Here is a 24,808-nt window from a genome sequence, read left to right as displayed (position 1 = left end):
TGGAGTGTGACTGTTTGTGGTTATGGACAGGTGTCTTTTATTCTGATAAGTTTAACCAGGTGCCATTACTACAGGTAATGAGTGGAGGACAGAGAAGCCTCTTAAAGAATAAGTTACAGGTCTCCGAAAGCCAGAAATCTTGCATGTTTTTAGGTGACCAAATACTTATCTTCCACCATAATTTGCAAAATAAATCTTGCCAAATCAGACAATGTGATTTTCTGGAGTTGTTTTCTCAATTTTGAGAAATTACAGGTCTCTCCTCTTTTTAAGTGGGAGAATTTGCACAATTAGTGGCTGACTAAATACTTTTTCCCCCACTGTAGCCCTGGTAGGCCTATTCAAGTTCCACAGAAAATGCACCCCAAGGGCAGATTACCCATTTCAGAGACTGCAGGTGGACTACATATAGCTACCTAAGGTGGGTACTTATGAATAAGCCCTGGTATGCATTGACCTCTTCTCTGAGTGGCCTGATGCTTGGACCGTGACCAAAGATGAGACAAAATCTCTGCAAAAAAATTGATAAGTGAGGTGGTTTGCAGATATGGTGTACGCGAAAGTGACAGAGGCACTCACTTCACTGATGAAACAGATTATGCCCACTCTGGGGATAATACAGGCTTTCCATGTTCCCCATCACCCACAAAGTAGTGGGAAGGTGGAACGCCTGGCACTCTGAAATAAAAATTCCATAAGTGCATGGAGGAAACACACTTGTCCTGGGTAGACTGCTTGCCCATTGCATTGCATTTAGTGAGGACCTCCCCGAGGGTTAGAGAGAAGCTGTCCCAGAACAAAATACTGTTTTGTAGTGTCCCTAAGACACTAAGTTGGCAAAACTTACAGAAAATGCATCTAATCTGTCTCATTTCTCTCCCCAACAAAAGTTGAGTTTACAAGGGAAAAGGCTCAAAACAGGAAAATATGAAAAGCAAGATTTTTGAGAATATAAAAATTGACAATTAATATTTAAAATCATGTTTATTTTTAGTTAACTGATCAATGAACCACTAGCGACGCAACAAAAATAGAATGCCAACAGCAAGGCTACCAATTTCTTAAGTACAAAAACAATTAATCTACAATAGAATTTTAAATCATAAACCAATTTCTTAAGTGCAAAAACAATTAATCTAGAACAGAATTTTAAATCATAAGAAGCTAAAAAACGAAAATATATACCTTTTACTGCTAGTTTTATAGCAGTCTATAATAATTCTGCAGGTGGATAAATGGTAAATAAGTTATTGTCACAAACATGAAATGGCACATAAGAGGATTCTGATTTAACTTGTGGGTTGTCTTCAATCTCTTCAGTTTCTGTACAGTTTTCCATCTTAAAATCTTTCGTAAAACATAATTCAATTTGTCCAAGAGTTTGTACGTCTTCACCCTGAAAGGTCAATTACAAATTAATTAAAAAAGATATTCAATTACAGTTGTTTTATAAACTGTACCCATGAATCAACCAGTAAGGAAAACCTAATGCCTATGCCTGTCAAAGCAGGCACATCTACTTATTACTTTGGGAACATGGATTTTCTAGTTTTATGTGCACAGAATGTACACAGCAAAAACTTCTTGAAAAAAGACTGATTAAAAACTTTAAAAAAAATTAATATACAGTGGATGAAATAACTGTGTACTATGATTAACAGAACAGTTCAAAACACTTAAGACTACACTCATTCCCAGGAATGTGTTATTTTTTTTGAGTTTTGAAACTTTGGATTTTAACTCAGGATGATCGAAAAGCTGATAACTCCTTATCTGAATAGCTATAGCACTTACCAAATAGCTGCATCGGGAACCCTGATACCTGGACCGCTCCCGATAATCAGCTGTTTGGCACCGCAGCTGCATGTATCACGGCTGTTTGAAAGTCATAACACATGCAAAGAGAGCCTATTTGTTGGGTACCCCTTTAACGGCGACAGTTAAGGGTAATTATTCCTCAGTGCCGCTTTTTAACAGCACTGAGAAATAAGGGTATAGCGCCCTCCCCCCCCAGCTTTGGAACATCAGGGATGATTTTTTAAAGTCCCCTGTCACGTGATTGCTGTTATTCATCGAATAATGGAGGCGATCACACAGAAAAAAATGTCTGATATAAAATTAATTTCTTTCTCCTGATATGATCTAACATATCAGAGAAGAGAGAAACGGTGTCCCCTGAGCCCCATCGATACCTCCGCCATCCCCCGGCCCTCCACATCATCTTGCTGGAAAAAAATGGCACGCACATACGCAGTGGTCCCGCTGATATCTGCCGGCCGGTACCTGGCAACAATAGGGAATTTTTCCTATTGGTTCCTTTTGAACACTGCGATAGACCCTATCACAGTGATCAAAAGAAAAAAAATAGTAAATCAAATCCCCCTTTGTCACTTCATTAGCTACATAAAAATTCTAAAATAAAAAAAATATTTTTTTCCCATTCTTTGCAGTTAGGATTGTGTTAGGTTTAGAGTTGTGGTTAGGGTTGTGTTAGGGGTGGAGTTAGAATTGGGGTCTTTTCAAAAGTTAATAAAAAAAAATGATGATGATATGACGGCAGGTGTTAAGAGCAAGTGCTCGCTACTGGAGCTTGCATCGGGTATGCATGGAGTATAGAGGATCTCCGTATGGTTTTTTTGGGGGGGGAGGGATGTCTAACAGCCGTGAAATATGCAGGGCAGGGACTAGAGAATGTCACCCGAGCACCAGATGCAAACTGTAGTAGAGAGCACTTGCGCTCAACACTAATGACAACATATTCAATACGACAGCCTAATTTTATCAAATTCTGTGTCATACCTGTGGGTTCAAAATGTTCACTATACCACTGGATAAAATCCTTGAGGGGTGTGGCTTCCAAAATGAGGTCACCACACATCTACATAAGTTCTTTGAAGGCTTTACTTTCCAAAATGGTGCACTTGTTGGCATTTTCCACTATTTAGGCACATCAGGGGCCTTCCAAATGCAACATTGTATCTGCTATCTATTCCAGCTAATTTTGCATTCCAAAACTCTAATGGTGCTCCTTCCATTCGCAGCCCTGCTGTGCAACCAAACAGTAGTTTTCCACCACATATAGGGTATCTGCGTATTCAGGAGAAATTGCCCAACAATTTTTATAAAACATTTTCCTCTGTTATCCTTGTGAAAATGAAATATTTGGCAGTAAAGTAACATTTTTGTGGGAAAAAGTTAAATGTTCATTTTTCCTTGCACATTGCTTCAGTTCTCGTGAAGCAACTGAAGAGTTAATAAACTTCTTGAATGTGGTTTTGAACACCTTAAGTGGTGCAGTTTTTAGACTGGTGTCACTTTGGGTACTTTCTGTCATATAGGCCCCTCACAGTCACTTCAAATGTGATGTGGTCCCTAAAAAAATGGTTTTCTAAATTTTGTTGGAAAAATGAAAAATCGCAGGTCAGCTTTTAACCATTCTAGCTTCCTAGCAAAAACAATGTTTCCAAATTTGTGCTGATGTAAAGTAGACATGTGGCAAATGTTATTTATTAAATACTAGATGGTGGCCCGATTCTAACGCATCGGGTATTCTAGAATATGTATGTAGTTTATTTATGAAGATTTCAGAATAATGCAATTTATACACATGATTCAGCTGTCCGGGCGCGACCAATTAGCGAAGCGTGGTTCAAATTCTGCGCCAATTCATGGCCGGACTGCGCCTGTCGCTGATTGGTCACGCCCGGCCACAAACAATCAGTGAAGCCAGGGCCTGCTCCAGGATTTTGAGGGCCCCGGGCGAAAGAATCTCAGTGGGCCCCCCTCTTTAACACATACCACGATTCATGATGCACAGACAGCAGAGAAATATAGCACAGCCAAGTAGCATATAACACAGCCCACGTAGCATATAGCACAGCCACGTAGCATATAGCACAGCCACGTAGTATATAACAGCCCACGTAGCATATAACATAGCCCACGTAGTATATAGCACAGCCACGTAGTATATAGCACAGCCCACATAGTATATAGCAAAGCTCACGTAGTATATAGCATCGCCCATAGTATATAACAGCCCACGTAGTATATAACACAACCACATAGTATATAGCACAGCCACGTATATTGCACAGCTACGTAGTATATAGCACTGCCCACATAGTATAACACAGCCACATAGTATATTGCACAGCTACGTAGTATATAGCACTGCCCACGTAGTATATAACACAGCCACGTAATATATTGCACAGCCACATATATTGCACAGCTACGTAGTATATAGCACTGCCCACGTAGTATATAACACAGCCACGTAATATATTGCACAGCCACGTAATATATAGCACAGCCCATGTAGTATATAACACAGCCACGTAGTATATTGCCCAGCCACGTATATTGCACAGCTACATAATATATAGCACAGCCACTTAGTATATAACACAGCTCACGCAGTATATAACACAGCCACGTAGTATATTGCCCAGCCACGTAGTATATAGCACAGCCCACATAGTATATAACACAGAAAGGTAACATATAACAGAGCCTATGCAGTATATAACACAGCCCACGTAGTATATAGCAATGTGGGCACCATATCCCTGTTAAAAAAAAGAATTAATATAAAAAATAGTTATATGCTCACCTTCCGGCGGCCCCTGGACGCAGCCCAGGCGTTTAGCGTTGCTCCTCACGACGCTCCGGTCCCAAGAATGCATTGCAGTCTCGCGAGATAATGATGTAGAGGTCTCGCGAGACCGCTACGTAATCATCTCGCGAGACCGCAATGTATGGACCGGAGCGTCGCGAGGAGCGGGAAAGGCGCCTGAAGGTGAGAATATAACGATTTTTTTATTATTTTTAACATTCGATCTTTTTACTATTGATGCTGTATAGGCAGCATCAATAGTAAAAAGTTGGTCACACAGGGTTAATAGCAGCGTTAACGGACTGTGTTACATCGCGGTGTAACGCAGCCATTAACCCTATGTAAGCGCTGACTGGAGGGGAGTATGGAGGGAGGGGGCACTGACGGATAGTAGGAAGGAGCGATTTCATGGCCAGACTGTGCCCGTCGCTGATTGGTCCCAATTACAGACAGACAGAAAGACAGACGGAAGTGACCCTTAGACAATTATATAGATAGATTTTGAGTGATATAACACTGATTTAAGGGCATAAAAAAATCAAAGTTTAAAAAATGCTAAATTTAAGGGCACACAAAAAATAATGCAAATTGCCAATTTTTTGATAAATAATTGCAAGTCATATCAAAGAAATTTTACCACTATCATGAAATACTACGCTCATTAGCCTACTAGAGCATGACTAGAGACTAGAGCACGTCACCGGAGCACCAGATGCATACTGTAGTAGCAAGCACTTGCGCTCAACACTAATAACATATTCAATATGACAGCCTAATATCAATTCTGTGTCATACCTGTGGGTTCAAAATGTTCACTACACCCCTCATTGTCATTCGCTGGCGAGTGTGCGCTTCAACTGCGTTAAGGGAACTTCGCCGCAGGAGCGTGGTAAGATACGGAGAAAGGTTTTTTTTATTTTTACTGAACGAGGCAGGGAGGCAGGATGGGAGACACGAGGGCAGGATGGGAGACACGGGGGCAGGATGGGAGACACGGGGCAAGAATGGAGACACAGGGGGCAAGAATGGAGACACAAAGGGCAAGAATGGAGACGGGGAAAGAATGGAGACACGGGGCAAGATCATGGGGCAGGATAGAGACAGATGGGGCAGGATCATGGGGCAGGATCATGGGGCAGGATGGAGACACATGGTGCAGGCTCATGGGACAGGATGGAGACATATGGTGCACAATGGATAGAATGGAAACAGATGGGGCAGGATCATGGAACAGATGGAGCAGGATCATGGGGCAGGATCAGATAATGATGAGGGCAGGATGGGAGAACATATGGGGCCAGGATGGGAGCACATTTGGAGCCAGGAATGAGACACATGGGGGTCAGGATGGGGAATATTATTACCAAAGGGGATAATTAAAGGGAGCCTGTCAGCCCCAAAATCGAAGATGAGCTAAGCCTACCAGCATCTGGGGCTTATCTACAGTGTTCTGTAATGCTGTAGAAAAGCCCCTGATGTATCCTGAAAGATGAGAAAAAGAGGTTAGATTATACTCACCGGGGAGGGGGAGGGAGAGAAGGGCGGTCCAATCCGAAGGGCGTCGCGGTCCGGAGCCTCCTATCTTCATAGGATGACGTCCTCTTCTTGTCTTCACACTGCGGCTCCGGCGCAGGCATACTTTGTCTGCCCTGTTGAGGGCAGAGTTTAGTACTGCAGTGCGCAGGCGCCGGGCCTCACTGACCTTTCCCGGCACCTGTGCACTGCAGTACTTTGCTCTGCCCTCAACAGGGCAGACAAAGTATGCCTGCGCCGGAGCCGCAGCATGAATACAAGAGGACATCATCGTAACAAGATGGGAGGCCCCGCCCCAGATGGCAACCCCCATCGGACCGGACCGCAGCGGGACCGCCCCTGGGTGAGTATAATCTAAGCTCTTTCTCATCTTTCAGGATACATCAGGGGCTTATCTACAGCATCCCAGCATGCTGTAAATAAGCCCCTGATGCTGGTGGGCTTAGCTCATCTTCGATGTTGGGGGTGACAGGTTCCCTTTAAGGGATAATATTACTGCAGTCATGTATTTTTTATTTTTTGAGGATACTGTTTTAAATGAGCGGGGCAATACTGTTACTGTAGAGCGTGACAGTATGTTGACTTTTTTTCTTCATCTGGTGTAGTGTAGAAGTATTGTAATATTCAGTCACTATGTGGTGGTAATATGTTGTCTGGCCATGGTGTGGTGGTATTTGTTCCTTGTATGTGCTGTTATTTGGTCACAATGTGGTGGTAATATGTGGTCTGGACATGGTGTGGTGGTATTTGTTCCTTGTATGTGGCATTATAGGTCACTATGTGGTGGTAATATGGGGTCTGGTCATGGTGCGGTGGTATTTGTCCCTTGTACGTGACATTATTGGCCATTTTGAAAATTGAAAAAAAAATAAAAATATACCAAAATTATATTGGATATTTTAACAAATGATGAATAGGATAGATTAGAGTAGTGCTCGGCCAAAAGAGTCTACCTTGTCGGGGTGGCGGCTTAAAAAAAATCTTTCAGCCAAAACAAAAGCTGCTGACTATATGTGTGATCTGGTGATGGGAATTGTTAATGTCACTGGTGAAAAGTGGAGTTTTTCAAAGAGAGCGCAGTGGGGCTGTGGACAGTTCGAGCGGTGGAGCCTGGGTGGAGTCTCAAGGGGGCCCTGAGAATTTTGCCAGTATGGGGCCCTTAAATTCCTAGTGTCATCAAGCCTACAGGTTATTAATGGAGAAGAGTCTATAAGACGCCTAACCATTACTAATCCTATAGTTGCATTGTAAATAAAACACACAGTATAAAGTCTTTTGTTTGAAATAAAAACAAAACACTTACTTTTATATTTAAAAATAACAAACACAGTTATACTCACCAAATGCCCATTCCACTGAAGCCCTCGTCTCCTGTAATAAAACAAAAAAAAAACAATATCCCTCACCTGTCCATCATTCTGCCATAATCCATGTCTGCATTAAATAGTTTTTAACTTGGACAGTGCCAAGATGCGACCGTCCAGGACGAAAACCACTGAGCAATTCCCTGCTGCGTGCGCAGCATCAGTGACCAGTGGTGATGTCATCAAAGTGAAAAAAGTCTCACGGTGCAGCACTCAGTTCAGTGACTTCAACTCAGTTCAGCTCAGTGAGTTCACCGCAGTTCACTGTGAAAATGTATTAAGGATAAAGTGATAACCAAGTGGCTCAGTGAATAAAACATTGAACATTTTGGGTCAATGGCTAGAATACTCCTCAGATCTCAATCCCATTGAGAACCTGTTGTCACTTCTCAAAAAGCAGGTGGTCAGACTAACACAGATATTAAGATAAACTCCAAGAACTGATCTGTCAAGAATGGGTTGTCATCAGTCAGGATTTGGCCCAAAAGCTGATATCCTGCATGCCAGAGTCTTTGCATAACCTTAGGGTACATGCAAATAAAATTTAAAAACAGATAAAATGATTATAAAATTGTACTTCAGTGTCCATATAAAAAAAAAAAATCAAACTAAAAGATCAAAATACACCGAAGAAGCAAAGCTTGTGAAAACCCAAATTTGTGTCAATCTCAAAACCTTTGCACACAACTGTGTTATATGTCACAAAACAGCAAGTTACTGCACATCAAAATGCACAATGCACAAAAATTTGGGCTGAAAATATCGGCTTATACTCGAGTATACACGGTATATTAATTTTTCGTTTTTTATAATTTCAGCTGAGTGGCAGAATCTGACAAGTACTAATGGTGCCTGTGCAGACATCTCTGGATGCGTCATACATCAGGAGAATGGGATCTCTCATTTGATAAACTGGAAAGTAGTATGTAAATTAGACAGGTGGCCGTCCTTGTCTGTGAATCTATCCACTGTAGTTTATGGAAGTTATGAACATTAAGCAGTAAGCAAAAACCCAATGATCCACTTGAGAGCCGTGTGAATGTATGACCTACCGTATATACTAGTGTATAAGCAGAGATTTTCAGCACATTTTTTGTGTACTGAAAATGTCCCCCTTGGCTTATACATGAGTCATTGTCCCAGAAAGACGGTGGGTGGGGAGGGGGAGCGGCGTAGCAGCGGGTCACAGAGGCAGGAGGCGGCAGCTGTAGCTAAAGCCTGGGCCACTGCTAAAAATAAATGAATGTTCATTTCTCTTATAGTAAGCACAGTGAGAGCTGCAGCCACAGCCGCCGGCTTCCAGAAGACATCTGTTATGATAAGGTAATTCAGTACCACAATGGACATAGAAGTCAGAGCACATACAGTGACCTGACAATAACCCAAAAACATAGAACGAGCTCTGAGACGTGGGAACTCTGCTGACCGCAATCCCTAATCCTCTCCAACCACACTAGAGGCAGCCGTGGATTGCGCCTAACGCTCCCTATGCAACTCGGCACAGCCTGAGAAACTAGCTAGCCTGAAGATAGAAAATAAGCCTACCTTGCCTCAGAGAAATACCCCAAAGGAAAAGGCAGCCCCCACATATAATGACTGTGAGTTAAGATGAAAAGACAAACGTAGAGATGAAATAGATTTAGCAAAGTGAGGCCCGACTTTCTGAACAGAGCGAGGATAGGAAAGGTAACTTTGCGGTCAACACAAAACCCTACAAACAACCACGCAAAGGGGGCAAAAAGACCCTCCGTACCGACTAACGGCACGGAGGTACACCCTCTGCGTCCCAGAGCTTCCAGCAAGCAAGAAAAACCAAATAAGCAAGCCGGACAGAAAAAAACAGCAAACAAAATAACAAAAGCGGAACTTAGCTATGCAGAGCAGCAGGCCACAGGAACGATCCAGGAGGAAGCAAGTCCTATACTAGAACATTGACTGGAGGCCAAGATCAAAGCACTAGGTGGAGTTAAATAGAGCAGCACCTAACGACTTCCCCACATCACCTGAGGAAGGAAACTCAGAAGCCGCAGTACCACTCTCCTCCACCAACGGAAGCTCATAGAGAGAATCAGCCGAAGTACCACTTGTGACCACAGGAGGGAGCTCTACCACAGAATTCACAACAGTACCCCCCCCTTGAGGAGGGGTCACCGAACCCTCACCAGAGCCCCCAGGACGACCAGGATGAGCCACATGAAAGGCACGAACAAGATCGGGAGCATGGACATCAGAGGCAAAGACCCAGGAATTATCTTCCTGAGCATAACCCTTCCACTTAACCAGATACTGGAGTTTCCGTCTTGAAACACGAGAATCCAAAATCTTCTCCACAATATACTCCAACTCCCCCTCCACCAAAACCGGGGCAGGAGGATCAACAGATGGAACCATAGGTGCCACGTATCTCCGCAACAATGACCTATGGAATACGTTATGGATGGAAAAAGAATCTGGAAGGGTCAAACGAAAAGACACAGGATTAAGAACCTCAGAAATCCTATACGGACCAATGAAACGAGGTTTAAACTTAGGAGAGGAAACCTTCATAGGAATATGACGAGAAGACAACCAAACCAAATCCCCAACACGAAGTCGGGGACCCACACAGCGTCTGCGATTAGCGAAACGTTGAGCCTTCTCCTGGGACAAGGTCAAATTGTCCACCACATGAGTACAAATCTGCTGCAACCTGTCCACCACAGTATCCACACCAGGACAGTCCGAAGACTCAACCTGCCCTGAAGAGAAACGAGGATGGAACCCAGAGTTGCAGAAAAACGGCGAAACCAAGGTAGCCGAGCTGGCCCGATTGTTAAGGGCGAACTCAGCCAAAGGTAAAAAGGACACCCAGTCATCCTGATCAGCAGAAACAAAGCATCTCAGATATGTTTCCAAGGTCTGATTGGTTAGTTCGGTCTGGCCATTAGTCTGAGGATGGAAAGCCGAGGAAAAAGACAAGTCAATGCCCATCCTAGCACAAAAGGCTCGCCAAAACCTCGAACCAAACTGGGAACCTCTGTCAGAAACGATATTCTCTGGAATGCCATGTAAACGAACCACATGCTGGAAGAACAATGGCACCAAATCAGAGGAGGAAGGTAATTTAGACAAGGGCACCAAATGGACCATCTTAGAGAAGCGATCACAAACCACCCAAATGACTGACATTTTTTGAGAGACGGGAAGATCAGAAATAAAATCCATAGAGATATGTGTCCAAGGCCTCTTCGGGACCGGCAAGGGCAAAAGCAACCCACTGGCACGAGAACAGCAGGGCTTAGCCCGAGTACAAATCCCACAGGACTGCACAAAAGAACGCACATCCCGCGACAGAGATGGCCACCAAAAGGATCTAGCCACTAACTCTCTGGTACCAAAGATTCCAGGATGACCAGCCAACACCGAACAATGAACCTCAGAGATAACTTTATTTGACCATCTATCAGGGACAAACCGTTTCTCCGCTGGGCAACGATCAGGTTTATTAGCCTGAAATTTTTGCAGCACCCGCCGCAAATCAGGGGAGATGGCAGACACAATTACTCCCTCTTTGAGAATACCCGCCGGCTCAGATAAACCCGGAGAGTCGGGCACAAAACTCCTAGACAGGGCATCCGCCTTCACATTTTTAGAGCCCGGAAGGTACGAAACCACAAAGTCAAAACGGGAGAAAAACAGCGACCAACGAGCCTGTCTAGGATTCAACCGCTTGGCAGACTCGAGATAAGTCAAGTTCTTATGATCAGTCAAGACCACCACGCGATGCTTAGCTCCTTGAAGCCAATGACGCCACTCCTCGAATGCCCACTTCATGGCCAGCAACTCTCGATTGCCAACATCATAATTTCGCTCAGCAGGCAAAAACTTCCTGGAAAAGAAGGCGCATGGTTTCATCACCGAGCAATCAGAACTTCTCTGCGACAAAACAGCCCCTGCTCCAATCTCAGAAGCATCAACCTCGACCTGGAATGGAAGCGAAACATCTGGTTGACACAACACAGGGGCAGAAGAAAAACGACGCTTCAACTCTTGAAAATCTTCCACAGCAGCAGAAGACCAATTGACCACATCAGCACCTTTCTTGGTCAAATCAGTCAATGGTTTAGCAATACTAGAAAAATTGCAGATGAAGCGACGATAAAAATTAGCAAAGCCCAGGAACTTTTGCAGACTTTTCAGAGATGTCGGCTGAGTCCAATCATGGATGGCTTGGACCTTAACAGGGTCCATCTCGATAGTAGAAGGGGAAAAAATGAACCCCAAAAATGAAACCTTCTGAACACCAAAGAGACACTTTGATCCCTTCACAAACAAAGAATTAGCACGCAGGACCTGAAACACCGTTCTGACCTGCTTCACATGTGACTCCCAATCATCCGAGAAGATCAAAATATCATCCAAGTATACAATCAGGAATTTATCCAGGTATTCTCGGAAGATGTCATGCATAAAGGACTGAAACACTGATGGAGCATTGGCAAGTCCGAATGGCATCACTAGGTACTCAAAATGGCCCTCGGGCGTATTAAATGCAGTTTTCCATTCATCGCCTCACTTAATACGCACAAGATTATACGCACCACGAAGATTTATCTTGGTGAACCAACTAGCCCCCTTAATCCGAGCAAACAAATCAGATAACAGCGGCAAGGGGTACTGAAATTTAACCGTGATCTTATTTAGAAGGCGGTAATCTATACAAGGTCTCAGCGAACCATCCTTCTTGGCCACAAAAAAGAACCCCGCTCCTAATGGCGACGATGACGGGCGAATATGCCCCTTCTCCAAGGACTCCTTCACGTAACTCCGCATAGCGGCGTGCTCAGGCACAGATAAATTAAACAGTCGACCTTTTGGGAATTTACTACCAGGAATCAAATCGATAGCACAATCACAATCCCTATGCGGAGGTAGGGTATCGGACTTGGGCTCATCAAATACATCCCGGTAATCAGACAAGAACTCTGGAACCTCAGAAGGGGTGGATGACGAAATATACAGAAATGGGACATCACCATGTACCCTCTGACAACCCCAGCTGGACACAGACATGGATCTCCAATCTAACACTGGATTATGGACTTGTAGCCATGGCAACCCCAACACGACCACATCATGCAGATTATGTAACACCAGAAAGCGAATAACCTCCTGATGTGCAGGAGCCATGCACATGGTCAGCTGGGTCCAGTACTGAGGCTTATTCTTGGCCAAAGGCGTAGCATCAATTCCTCTCAATGGAATAGGGCTCCAAGAAAAACCCACAACGCCTAGCATACTCCAAGTCCATCAAATTCAGGGCAGCGCCTGAATCCACAAATGCCATGACAGAATAAGATGACAAAGAGCAGATCAAGGCAAGGGACAAAAGAAATTTTGACTGTACCGTACCAATGGTGGCAGACCTAGCGAACCGCTTAGTGCGCTTAGGACAATCAGAGATAGCATGAGTGGAATCACCACAGTAGAAACACAGCCCATTCTGACGTCTGTGTTCTTGCCGTTCAACTCTGGTCAAAGTCCTATCGCACTGCATAGGCTCAGGTTTATGCTCAGATAATACCGCCAAATGGTGCACAGATTTACGCTCACGCAAGCGTCGACCGATCTGAATGGCCAAAGACATAGACTCATTCAGACCAGCAGGCATAGGAAATCCCACCATGACATCCTTAAGGGCTTCAGAGATACCCTTTCTGAAAATAGCTGCGAGCGCACCTTTATTCCATTGAGTGAGTACGGACCACTTTCTAAATTTCTGACAATATACCTCTATCTCATCCTGACCCTGACACAGAGCCAGCAAATTTTTCTCTGCCTGATCCACTGAATTAGGTTCATCGTACAGCAATCCGAGCGCCAGGAAAAACGCATCAATATTACTTAATGCAGGATCTCCTGGCGCAAGAGAAAATGCCCAGTCCTGAGGGTCGCCACGTAAAAAAGAAATAATGATCCTAACTTGTTGAACTGGGTCACCAGAGGAGCGAGGTTTCAAAGCCAGAAATAGTTTACAATTATTTTTGAAACTCAGACATTTAGTTCTATCTCCAAAAAACAAATCAGGAATAGGAATTCTTGGTTCTAACATAGAATTCTGAACCACAAAGTCTTGAATATTTTGTACTCTTGCCGTGAGCTGATCCACACATGAAGACAGACCTTTAATGTCCATCGCTACACCTGTGTCCTGAACCACCCAAATGTCTAGGGGAAAAAAAAGGCAACACACAGTGCAGAGAAAAAAAAATGGTCTCAGAACTTCTTTTTTCCCTCTATTGAGAATCATTAGTACTTTGGGCCTCCAGTACTGTTATGATAAGGTAATTCAGTACCACAATGGACATAGAAGTCAGAGCACATACAGTGACCTGACAATAACCCAAAAACATAGAACGAGCTCTGAGACGTGGGAACTCTGCTGACCGCAATCCCTAATCCTCTCCAACCACACTAGAGGCAGCCGTGGATTGCGCCTAACGCTCCCTATGCAACTCGGCACAGCCTTAGAAACTAGCTAGCCTGAAGATAGAAAATAAGCCTACCTTGCCTCAGAGAAATACCCCAAAGGAAAAGGCAGCCCCCACATATAATGACTGAGTTAAGATGAAAAGACAAATGTAGAGATGAAATAGATTTAGCAAAGTGAGGCCCGACTTTCTGAACAGAGCGAGGATAGGAAAGGTAACTTTGCGGTCAACACAAAACCCTACAAACAACCACGCAAAGGGGGCAAAAAGACCCTCCGTACCGACTAACGGCACGGAGGTACACCCTCTGCGTCCCAGAGCTTCCAGCAAGCAAGAAAAACCAAATAAGCAAGCTGGACAGAAAAAAACAGCAAACAAAATAACAAAAGCGGAACTTAGCTATGCAGAGCAGCAGGCCACAGGAACGATCCAGGAGGAAGCAAGTCCTATACTAGAACATTGACTGGAGGCCAAGATCAAAGCACTAGGTGGAGTTAAATAGAGCAGCACCTAACGACTTCCCCACATCACCTGAGGAAGGAAACTCAGAAGCCGCAGTACCACTCTCCTCCACCAACGGAAGCTCATAGAGAGAATCAACCGAAGTACCACTTGTGACCACAGGAGGGAGCTCTGCCACAGAATTCACAACAGACATCCTACTCACCCTCCAGCGTGCCCTCGCAGCATCTCGTTGGTGCCGGCTTCCAGTTGCTCTTCCTGTGCTTATATGCATGCATCTCCACTCCCATAGGCGTGGAGGGAATATTCATTACCTTAATGAGCGGTGCCATGTGATCGCTCAGCACAGGAAGAGCAACTGGAAGCCGGCACCAACAAGATGCCGCAAGGGCACGCTGGAGGGTGAGAAAGGGGTTGTTTTTTTAATAATAGGAAGCATGCATATAAGGACAGGAGGGGGGAGCCAACCATACCAGGACAGAATGGAGGAGCCATGCATACCAGGACAGCGACAGAGCGAGCCACACACACCAGGACAGGATGGTGGGAGCCACCCATACCCGGACAGTGAAAGGGGGATTCATGCATACCAGGACAGGGATGAGAGGACAATGCATACCCGGCTTATACTCGAGTCAATAAGCTAACCCAGTTTTCTATGGCAAAATTAGGTGCATTGGCTTATACTCGGGTCAGCGTATACTAGAGTATATACGGTATTCCTCTTTAGGGCCTCTTCACACACAGTTTTTAAAGAAGATTAAAAAGCGGATTTTACAGCAAATGCAAATACAAAAAATGCTTCAAATATTCTCTGAATAAGCTTGCTGTAGTTTAACCCCTTAGTGACAGAACCGATTTGCTACTTATTGACCAAGCCAATTTTTACAATTCTGACCACTGTCAATTTAGGAGATTATAACTCTGGAACACTTTAACGGATCCCGCTGATTCTGAGATTGATTTATTCATGACCTATTGTACAGCATGATAGTGGTAAAATCTCTTCGATATGACTTGCATCTATTCATGAAAAAATGGAAATTTGGCAAAAAGTTTGAAAATTTACAAATTTTCAAACTGATTTTTTATGCCCTTAAATCAGAGAGATATGTCACACAAAATACTTAATAAATAACATTTCCCACATGTCTACTTTACATCAGCACAGTTTTGTAAACTTTTTTTTTGTTAGGAAGCTAGAATGGTTAAAAATTGACAAGCGATTTTTCATTTTTACAACACTTTTTTTATTTTAGGGACCACATCACATTTGAAGTCACTTTGAGGGGTCTATATGACAGAAAATGTGCAAAAGTTACACCATTCTAAAAACTACACCCATCAAGGTGCTCAAAACCATATTGAAGACCTCTGTGTTAACCCTTCACGTGAACATTTAACTTTCTTTCACAAACATTTTACTTCAGAACCAATTTTTTATAAAAAGAGAAAATAAACCACAAAATTTGCTGTGCAATTTCTCCTTAATACGCCAATACCCTTTATGTGGGGAAAAAACACTGTTTGGGCACATGGCAGAGCTTGGAAGGGAAGGAGCGCCGTTTGATTTTTTTCAACGCAGAATTGGCTGGAATTGAGATCGGGCAACACTGTCGCATTTGCCCCTGATGTGCCTAAACAGTGGAAACTTCCCACAAAGTGACCCCATTTTGGAAACCACAATCCCCAAGGAACTTATCTAGATGTGTGGTGAGAACTTTGAAGCCCCAAGTGCTTCATAAAAGTTTATGACTTCGAGCTGTGAAAATAATAAATAATTTTTGTGGAAAAAATATGATCTTTTCGCCCCCAAGTTTTTATTTTCCCAAGGGTAACAGGACAAATTAGAAACCAAAAGTTGTTATGCAGTTTGTCCTGAGTACGCAGATACCCCACATGTGGGGGTAAACCACTGTTTGGGCGCACGGCTGAGTTCGGAAGGGAAGGAGCACCGTTTGACTTTTTAATCTCAAAATTGGCTGAAATTGAGAGCGGATGCCATGTCTGGTTTGGAGATGTGAATAAACAGCAGAAACCCCCAACAACTGACCCCATTTTAGAAACTACACCGCTCAAAGATTTTATCCAGGGGTATATTGAGCAATTCGAACCCACAGGTACAATACATAATTTGACAACATTAGGTCGTAATACTGAAAAAAAATTTTCCCACAAAAATCTTGTTTTAGACCTGAATTTCTCACTTTTGACAGATTACCAAAAATTGGACGCCACAATTTGTTACCCACTTTCTTATCAGCACGGTGATATCCCATATGTAGTCAAAAAGTTCTGTTTGGACAAATGGCAGGGCTCAGATAGGAAGGGGCACCGTGACAAATTTGGCTTTATTTGAAAGATTGTCATATTTGCAGAGCCTGTGTGGTTCAAGAGCAACAAAAATCCCTCATAAATGTGTTTTTTGTAAATTGTACCCTCTAATCTATTTATCTAGGGGGGTAAGTTTGATGCCACCATTTTTTATGCAGTTGATGCAACACAAGTTTGAAAATTTACAATTTGCATTTTTTTCACTGACTCTCTTAGGATTCTTTTTTGTACATTCTAAAGAACACACCTCAAATTTTATTGCACTATTTTTTATGTGTTCAGAAATACACTGCTCAAAAAAATAAAGGGAACACCAAAATCCCACACCCTAAATATCACTGAATGAAATATTCCAGTTTTAAATATTTATTCATTACATAGTGCAGTGTGTTGAGAACAATAAAACCTAAAAATTATCTGCGTAAATCACAACTAATATCCCACGGAGGTCTGGAGTTGGAATGATGCTCAAAATCAAAGTGGAAAATGAAGTTACAGGCTGATCCAACTTCAGTGGAAATGCCTCAAGACCAGGAAATGATGCTCAGTAGTGTGTGTGGCCTCTACATGCCTGTATGACCTCCCTACAATGCCTGGGCAAGCTCCTGGTGAGGCGGCGGATGGTCTCCTCAGGGATCACCTCTCAGACCTGGACTAAAGTCTCCGCCAACTCCTGGATAGTCTGTGGTGCAACGGAATGTTGGTGGATCGTGCGAGACATGATGTCCCAGATGTGTTCAATCGGATTCAGGTCTGGGGAATGGGCAGGCCAGTCCATAGCTTCAATGCCTTCATCTTGCAGGAACTGCTGACACACTCCAGCCACATGAGGTCTGGCATTGTCCTGCATTAGGAGGAACCCAGGGTCATCTGCACCATTATATGGTCTCACAAGGGGTCTGAGGGTCTCATTTCGGTACCTAATAGCAGTCAGACTACCTCTGGCAAGAACATGGAGGGCTGTGCGGCCCTCTAAAGAAATTCAACCCCACACTATTACTGACCCACTGCCAAACTGGTCATGCTGAAGGATGTTGCAGACTGCTCTCCATGGAATCTCCAGACTCTGTCACATGTGCTCAGTGTGAACCTGCTTTCATCTGTGAACAGCACAGGGCGCCAGTGGCGAATTTGCCAATCCTGGTGTTCTGTGCCAAATGCCAAGCATCCTGCACGGTGTTGGGCTGTGAGCACAACCCTCACCTGTGGACGTCGGGCACTCAGACCATCCTCATGGAGTCGGTTTCTAACAGTTTGTGCAGACACATGCACATTTGTGGCCCGATGGAGGTAATTTTGCAGGGCTCTAGCAGTGCTCCTCCTGTTCCTCCTTGCACAAAGGCTGAGGTAGCGGTCCTGCTGCTGGGTTGTTGCCCTCTTATGGCCCCCTCCACGTCTTCTGGTGTACTGGCCTGTCTCCTGGTAGCACCTCCAGCCTTTGGACACTATGCTGACAGACATAGCAAGCCTTCTTGCCACAGCTCGCATTAATGTGCCATACTGGATGAGCTGCACTACCTGAGCCACTTGTGTGGGTTGTAGAGTCCGTCTCATGCTACCACGAGCGTGAAAGCACGACATTCAAAAGAGACCAAAACATCAGCCAGAAAGCATTAGTACTGAGATGTAGTCTGTGGTCCCCACCTGCAGAACCACTCCTTTATTGAGTGTGTCTTGATAATTGCCAATTTCCATCTGTTGTCTATACCATTTGGATAACAGCATGTGAAATTGATTATCAAACAGTGTTGCTGCCTAAATGGACAGTTTGATTTCACAGAAGTTTGATTTACTTGAAGTTATATTTTGTTTAAGTGTTCCCTTTATTTTTTGAGCAGTGTATATCCAATATGGCACCAATGGGAGTACTGGACACACGGCTTTGCCTATAATAATAGATGGCTCACCATTTGGTCTTTAGGGTAAAACTGAACAAGTTCCGGGACCCATTCAAAGCTTACAGAGACACTGAGCAAACAAGAAAATCCTTCCAGGAATTATCACTCACAGAGGGAGGCATGCTCCTAAAAACACATTGGTGGATTATAAAACTTAGTCTTGCTAACAAAACAGCTGCCCCACATTTGCATATATAGTAGTAGGAAGAATAAACTGTACTGTAACGAAGGGCAAAATGTGGAGGAAAGTGCAGTCAACTATGTGGCAAGGCGGAGTTTGTTCCGAAGATGAAAGTACATCAGCGGGCTAGAATGACAAAGACTTTCAGAGACTGGTCGTGCAACGTTCATTTAGCTCCATCAATCCCTATATGAGAGACTAATGTGCCAATAGATGTGGTACACCATAGCAAGCTCCCAGCAGCCAAGGTAGGAACCACTATATGCACAAAACAACCAATTCTCTACAGAACCCATAAAGTATTGTCTGGTACCAGAGGTTCGGCAAGAACCATACAGTAAAGACCATAGTCTATAAGTATGGAACTTCCTCATTAACTAGAGATCCTCCAATAAAATGATAATGCCCATATCACCAACATAAATATAAGTAATATAAATGGAAGCAAAAGTTTTGTATAGCAAGACAGTCGTAAAAACAGTCAAAGTTAGATAAATGGTCAAACATGTTTGAGAGTACTCAAGTACTAGAATTAATTTTCAGATGACCTGACTTTTCAAAAACATTTGTGGGGTCCACACTCAGGAGTGTACAGACATGGGTACGTGGACGAAAATTTGTCTGAACGGTAGTTTGGTATGTGATTGATCAATTCCTCGAATTATTTGTGAAATGGGGTAAAATGGAACTCGCTGAAGAAAATATTCTCTTCATTACTTGTTCCATAAAAATTACTCTACTGGGGCCCACTAAGCAGAAAATGTAAATTATTAAACCCCCCCCCCCCCTAATAATTGATTGTAAGATGTGTGGAAGATCTCAAAACAAGGGGAGTTACAAAGGCCTGGTTGGGATGGGCATGTGGGACAATAGAACCGGGAATCACTCAGTCTACCATGCTTCCTACAAACCCGACATCTTTTTGTGGATACTTTTGGGTGGGAGTGACAGGGACAGTGCAAGAAAAATGGCACTCTGCAAGTCTCAGGACATCCTCAGACTCGAAGGCTTTCCCCTGTGCCATCGACTCAAATATGAGATCCTCAACAATTTTTCCCAGAACTGGAAGAAAGTGAGCGGTCCTTGAGATTTTTTTTGCACAGGACAAAACTGTTGTATGTAGCAATTTGGATGAGGTAGATTACCACCTTTTTGTACCAGGCCCTGGTCTTCCGCGTCACCAGGTATGATTGCAGAACCTGGTCTGACAGGTCAACACCATTTGTTATTATCTGTGACACAGATTGGTTTCTGTTTGTTCCCTGGTGGCGCCCCTGTCTCTGACTGTCACAGTGATGTCTGCATGCAGTGTGGTCAGCATGTAGACGTCCTCCTTGTCATTCCACTTCACTGCAAGAAGTTGGTCACTTGTGAGTGAGAATGACGCCCCCTTCTCCAAACGTCTGGACACCAACTGTGAAGGAAACCCCACTCAGTTTTTTCTGACAGCCCCACAGGCCCCTGTATTTGCAGCATGGAGGGATTGGTATAGGGGGATGCTTATGTAGTAATTGTCTGTGTAGACGTGATACCCTTGATGGAGAAAGGGCGTCATTAGCTCCCAGACAATTTTGCCTGGGGTGCCAATTGTCTGGGGGGTTGATTTGGTGGACCCTACCTTTATAAATTAGGAAGATGGAAATGTACCCTGATGAGCTCTCACATGTTTTATACAGTTTAATACCGTATTTGGCTCGTTTGGAGGGGATAAATTGGCGGAATGACAAACGGCCCTTTTAACTCATCAAGGACTCGTTGACTGTCACATTTTATTGCAGGGGCTGCAGAATAAGGTGGAATTTGAGGGGAAAATGAAGTGTCATTATACCACACTGGTGGGGAGGACTGCTGTACTTGGTCCTGCCTCTGAATTTGAGCAGTAATGACCAACTCCTCTACCATCGGGCTGTGGGATTCTGTGGACGAAGAGTTGTCGTCACTGCCTAAAAACTGCTCTACTTCAGAGGCAGATTACGTTTCACTGCCGGAGCGACCGGGACAAAGCAGGCTGTACGCTTTCTCTGCGCTAAATGTTCTGCAGGCCATTTATTTATTTGTCTGCCTAACAAAAAACTAAACCTAATCTAACACTAGTATTTTTATACTGCCTAACAGTAATAAGCCTAACCCTAATAAGTGTAACCCTAACCGTAAAAAGTTCTAAACAAAAGATAAAAAAAATATTTTTGTAGAATCCCCTGACAATAGGGATGCAGGGATTACGCAGAACAGGGGTGGATAATCGAAGTTTTTAGAGGGTTTGCAGACACAGAAATTATTTTGTTTCTGACAGGGCAGCACTTGGACATAGTGTATCTCTCTTCTCTCAAGGAAAGAAGAGAGCCTCAGTCCAAGCTTTGCCAAATTTACAAATATTTGGGAGTTTTGATTACTGTGATAGGGTCTATCACAGTAATCAAAAGCCAGCAGCCAATGAGAAAATTCTCCTCGGATGCCGGGTGCAGGAAGGCAGATCTTGGCTGGTGCACTGCGCATGCGCCCGCCATTTTCTTTCTGCCGGAGGAAGGAGGGGGAGCAGGGGAACACTGATCTGGTATATAAGGTACTATAGGGGGCTCGAGGGACCCCATTTCTCTTCTCACTGATATGACAGATCATATTAGAGGAGAGAGAAATGGATTTTAAAATCGGACTTTTTTTTTATGTGTTCACAGTTATTCAGTGACTAACGGTGATCACATGACTGGGGTTGGTAAAAATCGAACTGAATCATGTTCTCTGGGGACTCAGCTACCCCCGGTAGTTGAGACCCTGGAGAATTTCCAACACTGGGGGCACTATCTACTTATTTCTCAGCGCCATTAAAAAGCGGTGCTGAGAAATATAGTACCCATTAACTGTTGCTGTTAAAAGGCGTATCAGCAGTCGTTTAGGGTTTAACTATGAAATATTCAAAATAACGTGAACAAACCAGCACTGTGTGCACTAAAGGAAAATTTCCCATTAAAATCAGTTGGAAACGTATTTAAATAATATTTGATGTGGTTTTTCATGTGGATTTAAAAGCAGAATCTATTTCTAAATCCTTGTTAAAAATCTCAGTATGATCGTCCCATGAGTCCTGAGTTTTGCAGGTAAACAGTAGAATTTGAATCCCATCAGATATTTATGGTATCTACTTTCAATATGCCATAGGTGTCACAGAAAGTAATACCCCTTTACTTTTTAGTGCGGCCCTCGTATAGCTTCAGTATGACAATGTGGCCCTTGGACCAATCATTCTTGTGCAGCCCTGGTCTTCTGTGGCAATAACACATGAATAATTTAGTAGAAACGTGTCTTAAAAATCACATAGCTAAAAAAAATATTTGATTGAACTGACAAATATGGAAATAATAGGACAAATATGTATTACCAGCAATGTAAATCTGTTACCTTATGTGGAGGAAGACACTGAATTTTTGGGTTAATTCCAAATGCATTAAAAATTGCGTCTTTGATCTCTTTCACCTAAAAAATCAAAATAAATATAATGAAAAACATTACATCTGCACAAATTATTGCTAAAATGAAGATGACCTGTGGAGGACAAGTAAAGCCACTTCATATGGCATATAATTTCAACTGAACGCCAACCTGAGATTTCAGCGTGCCAGGAGGTACATTTAAATTGCAAAAACTAGATCAATTCGTTCCCAATATTAAGAGCTACTCATGTATGCATATACATTTACTGAATAGCATCCCAGCTATAGCAACATTCACACTCAACCAAAATTATTTTCTGTCCCAGTGCATTTAAAATTAAATATAGAAAACCGTAGCACTTCATAAAATAAAATCTAAGGGAGGTATGGCTTGCACATGGCAGGTTAGACAACAGAATCACTTGTCAGCACTTTTCAGTCGCTGGTAATAACCCACCTTGTAGACACTACTGTACAACAGGATCTAGGAAATACCTTGTTTTTTCACTCCATTAAACCTCAGCCTGATTAAAAGATATATATTTCAAGATGGGGCAAGCAGTTTCCTCAGCCTCTCCACATGGCAGCAATACCTTGACACGCTTCATCCAGTGTGGCCAGTGTTGGCTAAGGCATTACACCTGTAGCCTCTAGACAGGTGTAAGGAGGTGGACAACAAAGAAGACTAGTACAGTTGATGCTTAGCTAAGTAACTGCAAACTAACACCGCCAACTGCTGGTCAAAGGCAAAAATGAACATAAAGAACGAATTTGTAGTAGTAGGAATTCCAAGAGTGGAAGTGCATGTTCCTGGGAAAGAGATTAAAGACGACACCAAGGTGACACCTGGTTGGGTAGAGTTGGCGCCAGAACCTGTACCAGGCAGATTGTGTTGCAGCAAAGCGGGCTTACAGCCACCATCGAAATGGAATTGGCAGAGCTCGGTCAAATGCCATAGATGACTGTAATCAGTGCCATTAGAAGACTGTAAGCAACACCAGTACAAGACCGTGACCAGATTGGAACAAGGCTTGGGAGACAATCTGGATGTAGCAGAGGGCTGTTACTTCCAGCGAAGAAGTACGGTACAGGATGTGGGTTGGGGCTGTGCTTCAGGGAACAGAGATGGCCAATGCAACAAGCACACTGAATACCCAGTGACTGGCTTATCTAGGACTTGTGGCCTAGTGGGAAATACCAGTGGTCTCCACTAGGGCCAGTGCAACGATCAGAGGAGCTTACAGAGACTACAACGGGGACGGTCCTAGTACCAACAGTGATGCCAGTTAAGCTGAGACAGACATTTATAGTCTTTTAACTGCTAGATAATAGGAACATTAAGAACAGCGTATGTATAAAATGTTGAATAGATATTGTATCTAATCGCATCACTGTTTTCTGATAGTGTCAGAACATACTGTATTGACCTTGCTACTATTACCAATAATATAGTGCTTACTTGTGTATTACACACGCACAGATTTTCTTTGTGTTAGGCTGGTTTTACGTTTGCGGTCGGGAGGGCTGCGGATGGCAGCGCACTTCCCCCTTCCTCCCTGAAACTCCGCCTACTCTGCATGTGTCCTGCGTACCTATCTTGAACATTGGGTATGCAGGAACATGCGTTGTATGCGGATGCGTCCGCATGCGACAATTTGACATGTGCAGTGACAGCACGGAAATGCAAAATTTTCAGCCAGAGTAGAGCGATTTCCTGTCTGTACGTTCAGCAGCTCAGCCAGCAGCTCTGTCATGTGTAATGAGCAGTGATATAATGGTAACGTTTCTCCTTGTGCAGATTGACATGCCAGTGTAAGGAGGCTTATAAGCCATACAATGCTCCTCTGGTAAGCACTGTCTGCACATTGAGAGATTCTGGTTTGGCTTTTGGCATGTACAAAATAGCAAAATCTGTGTACCAGTAATACATAATACACAAGATTGCCTTGTGCAGGCATGTACTAGGGAGGACAGAGAATGAACTTCTATCCAATATTGCAGCCAGCATGCAGCCAGCGGGTAAGGAAAGGGTGGATCAAACACCCGAAAACCGCGCCTCTATGGCTGAAGATTGTTCCCTCCAAATTCAGGTGACAGTGTCCCTTTAAGGCTTTGCAGTGTTCTCTGGGATTCACCAACTATTACAGAAAATTTATCAAGGGGTTTTCACAAATTGCTAAACCACTTACTGACCTTACACGTAAGGGGGCGATTCTCAAGGTTTGGTCGCTTGGGGAGATATTGGGGCTTTTGAAAGATTCAAAGAGTGTTTTATGTCATCACCCATTCTAATCCAACCTGATCTCCAAGAACAATTCATTGCGGAGGTGGATGCTTCAGAGATCGGAGTTGGGGGCAGTCTTATCGCAGGGGCCCAAAATTCTGACTTACCTGCGTCCATGTGCTTTTCTTTCTAAAAAATTATCACCGGCAGAGAGAAATTATGATGTTGGGAATCGGGAGTTACTTGCCGTCAAATTGGCCTTTGAGGAATGAAGGCATTTTTTTGAAGGGGCAGTT

At 43.5% G+C, this 24,808-nt stretch overlaps 1 protein-coding gene across 2 annotated transcripts in view; it reads right to left on the bottom strand.

The window, feature by feature from the left end:
- Positions 1–965: 965 nt before the first annotated feature.
- RNASET2 (ribonuclease T2) overlaps positions 966–24,808 on the bottom strand; it is a 200,511-nt gene continuing 176,668 nt past the window's right edge. For both annotated transcript variants that reach the window (XM_069769450.1, XM_069769451.1), the window contains exons 9-10: positions 22,257–22,331; positions 966–1,396 (exon numbers count right to left, since the gene is read on the bottom strand). In XM_069769450.1, coding sequence (XP_069625551.1) covers positions 1,211–1,396; positions 22,257–22,331 — 261 coding nt within the window. In that variant the 3' untranslated portion in view covers positions 966–1,210. The remainder of the gene's footprint in view (positions 1,397–22,256; positions 22,332–24,808) is intronic.

This window comes from Ranitomeya imitator, chromosome 5, assembly GCF_032444005.1.
Source record: "Ranitomeya imitator isolate aRanImi1 chromosome 5, aRanImi1.pri, whole genome shotgun sequence".
NCBI classification, from domain to species: domain Eukaryota; kingdom Metazoa; phylum Chordata; class Amphibia; order Anura; family Dendrobatidae; genus Ranitomeya; species Ranitomeya imitator.
This window is presented reverse-complemented; position numbering and strand designations above follow the sequence as displayed.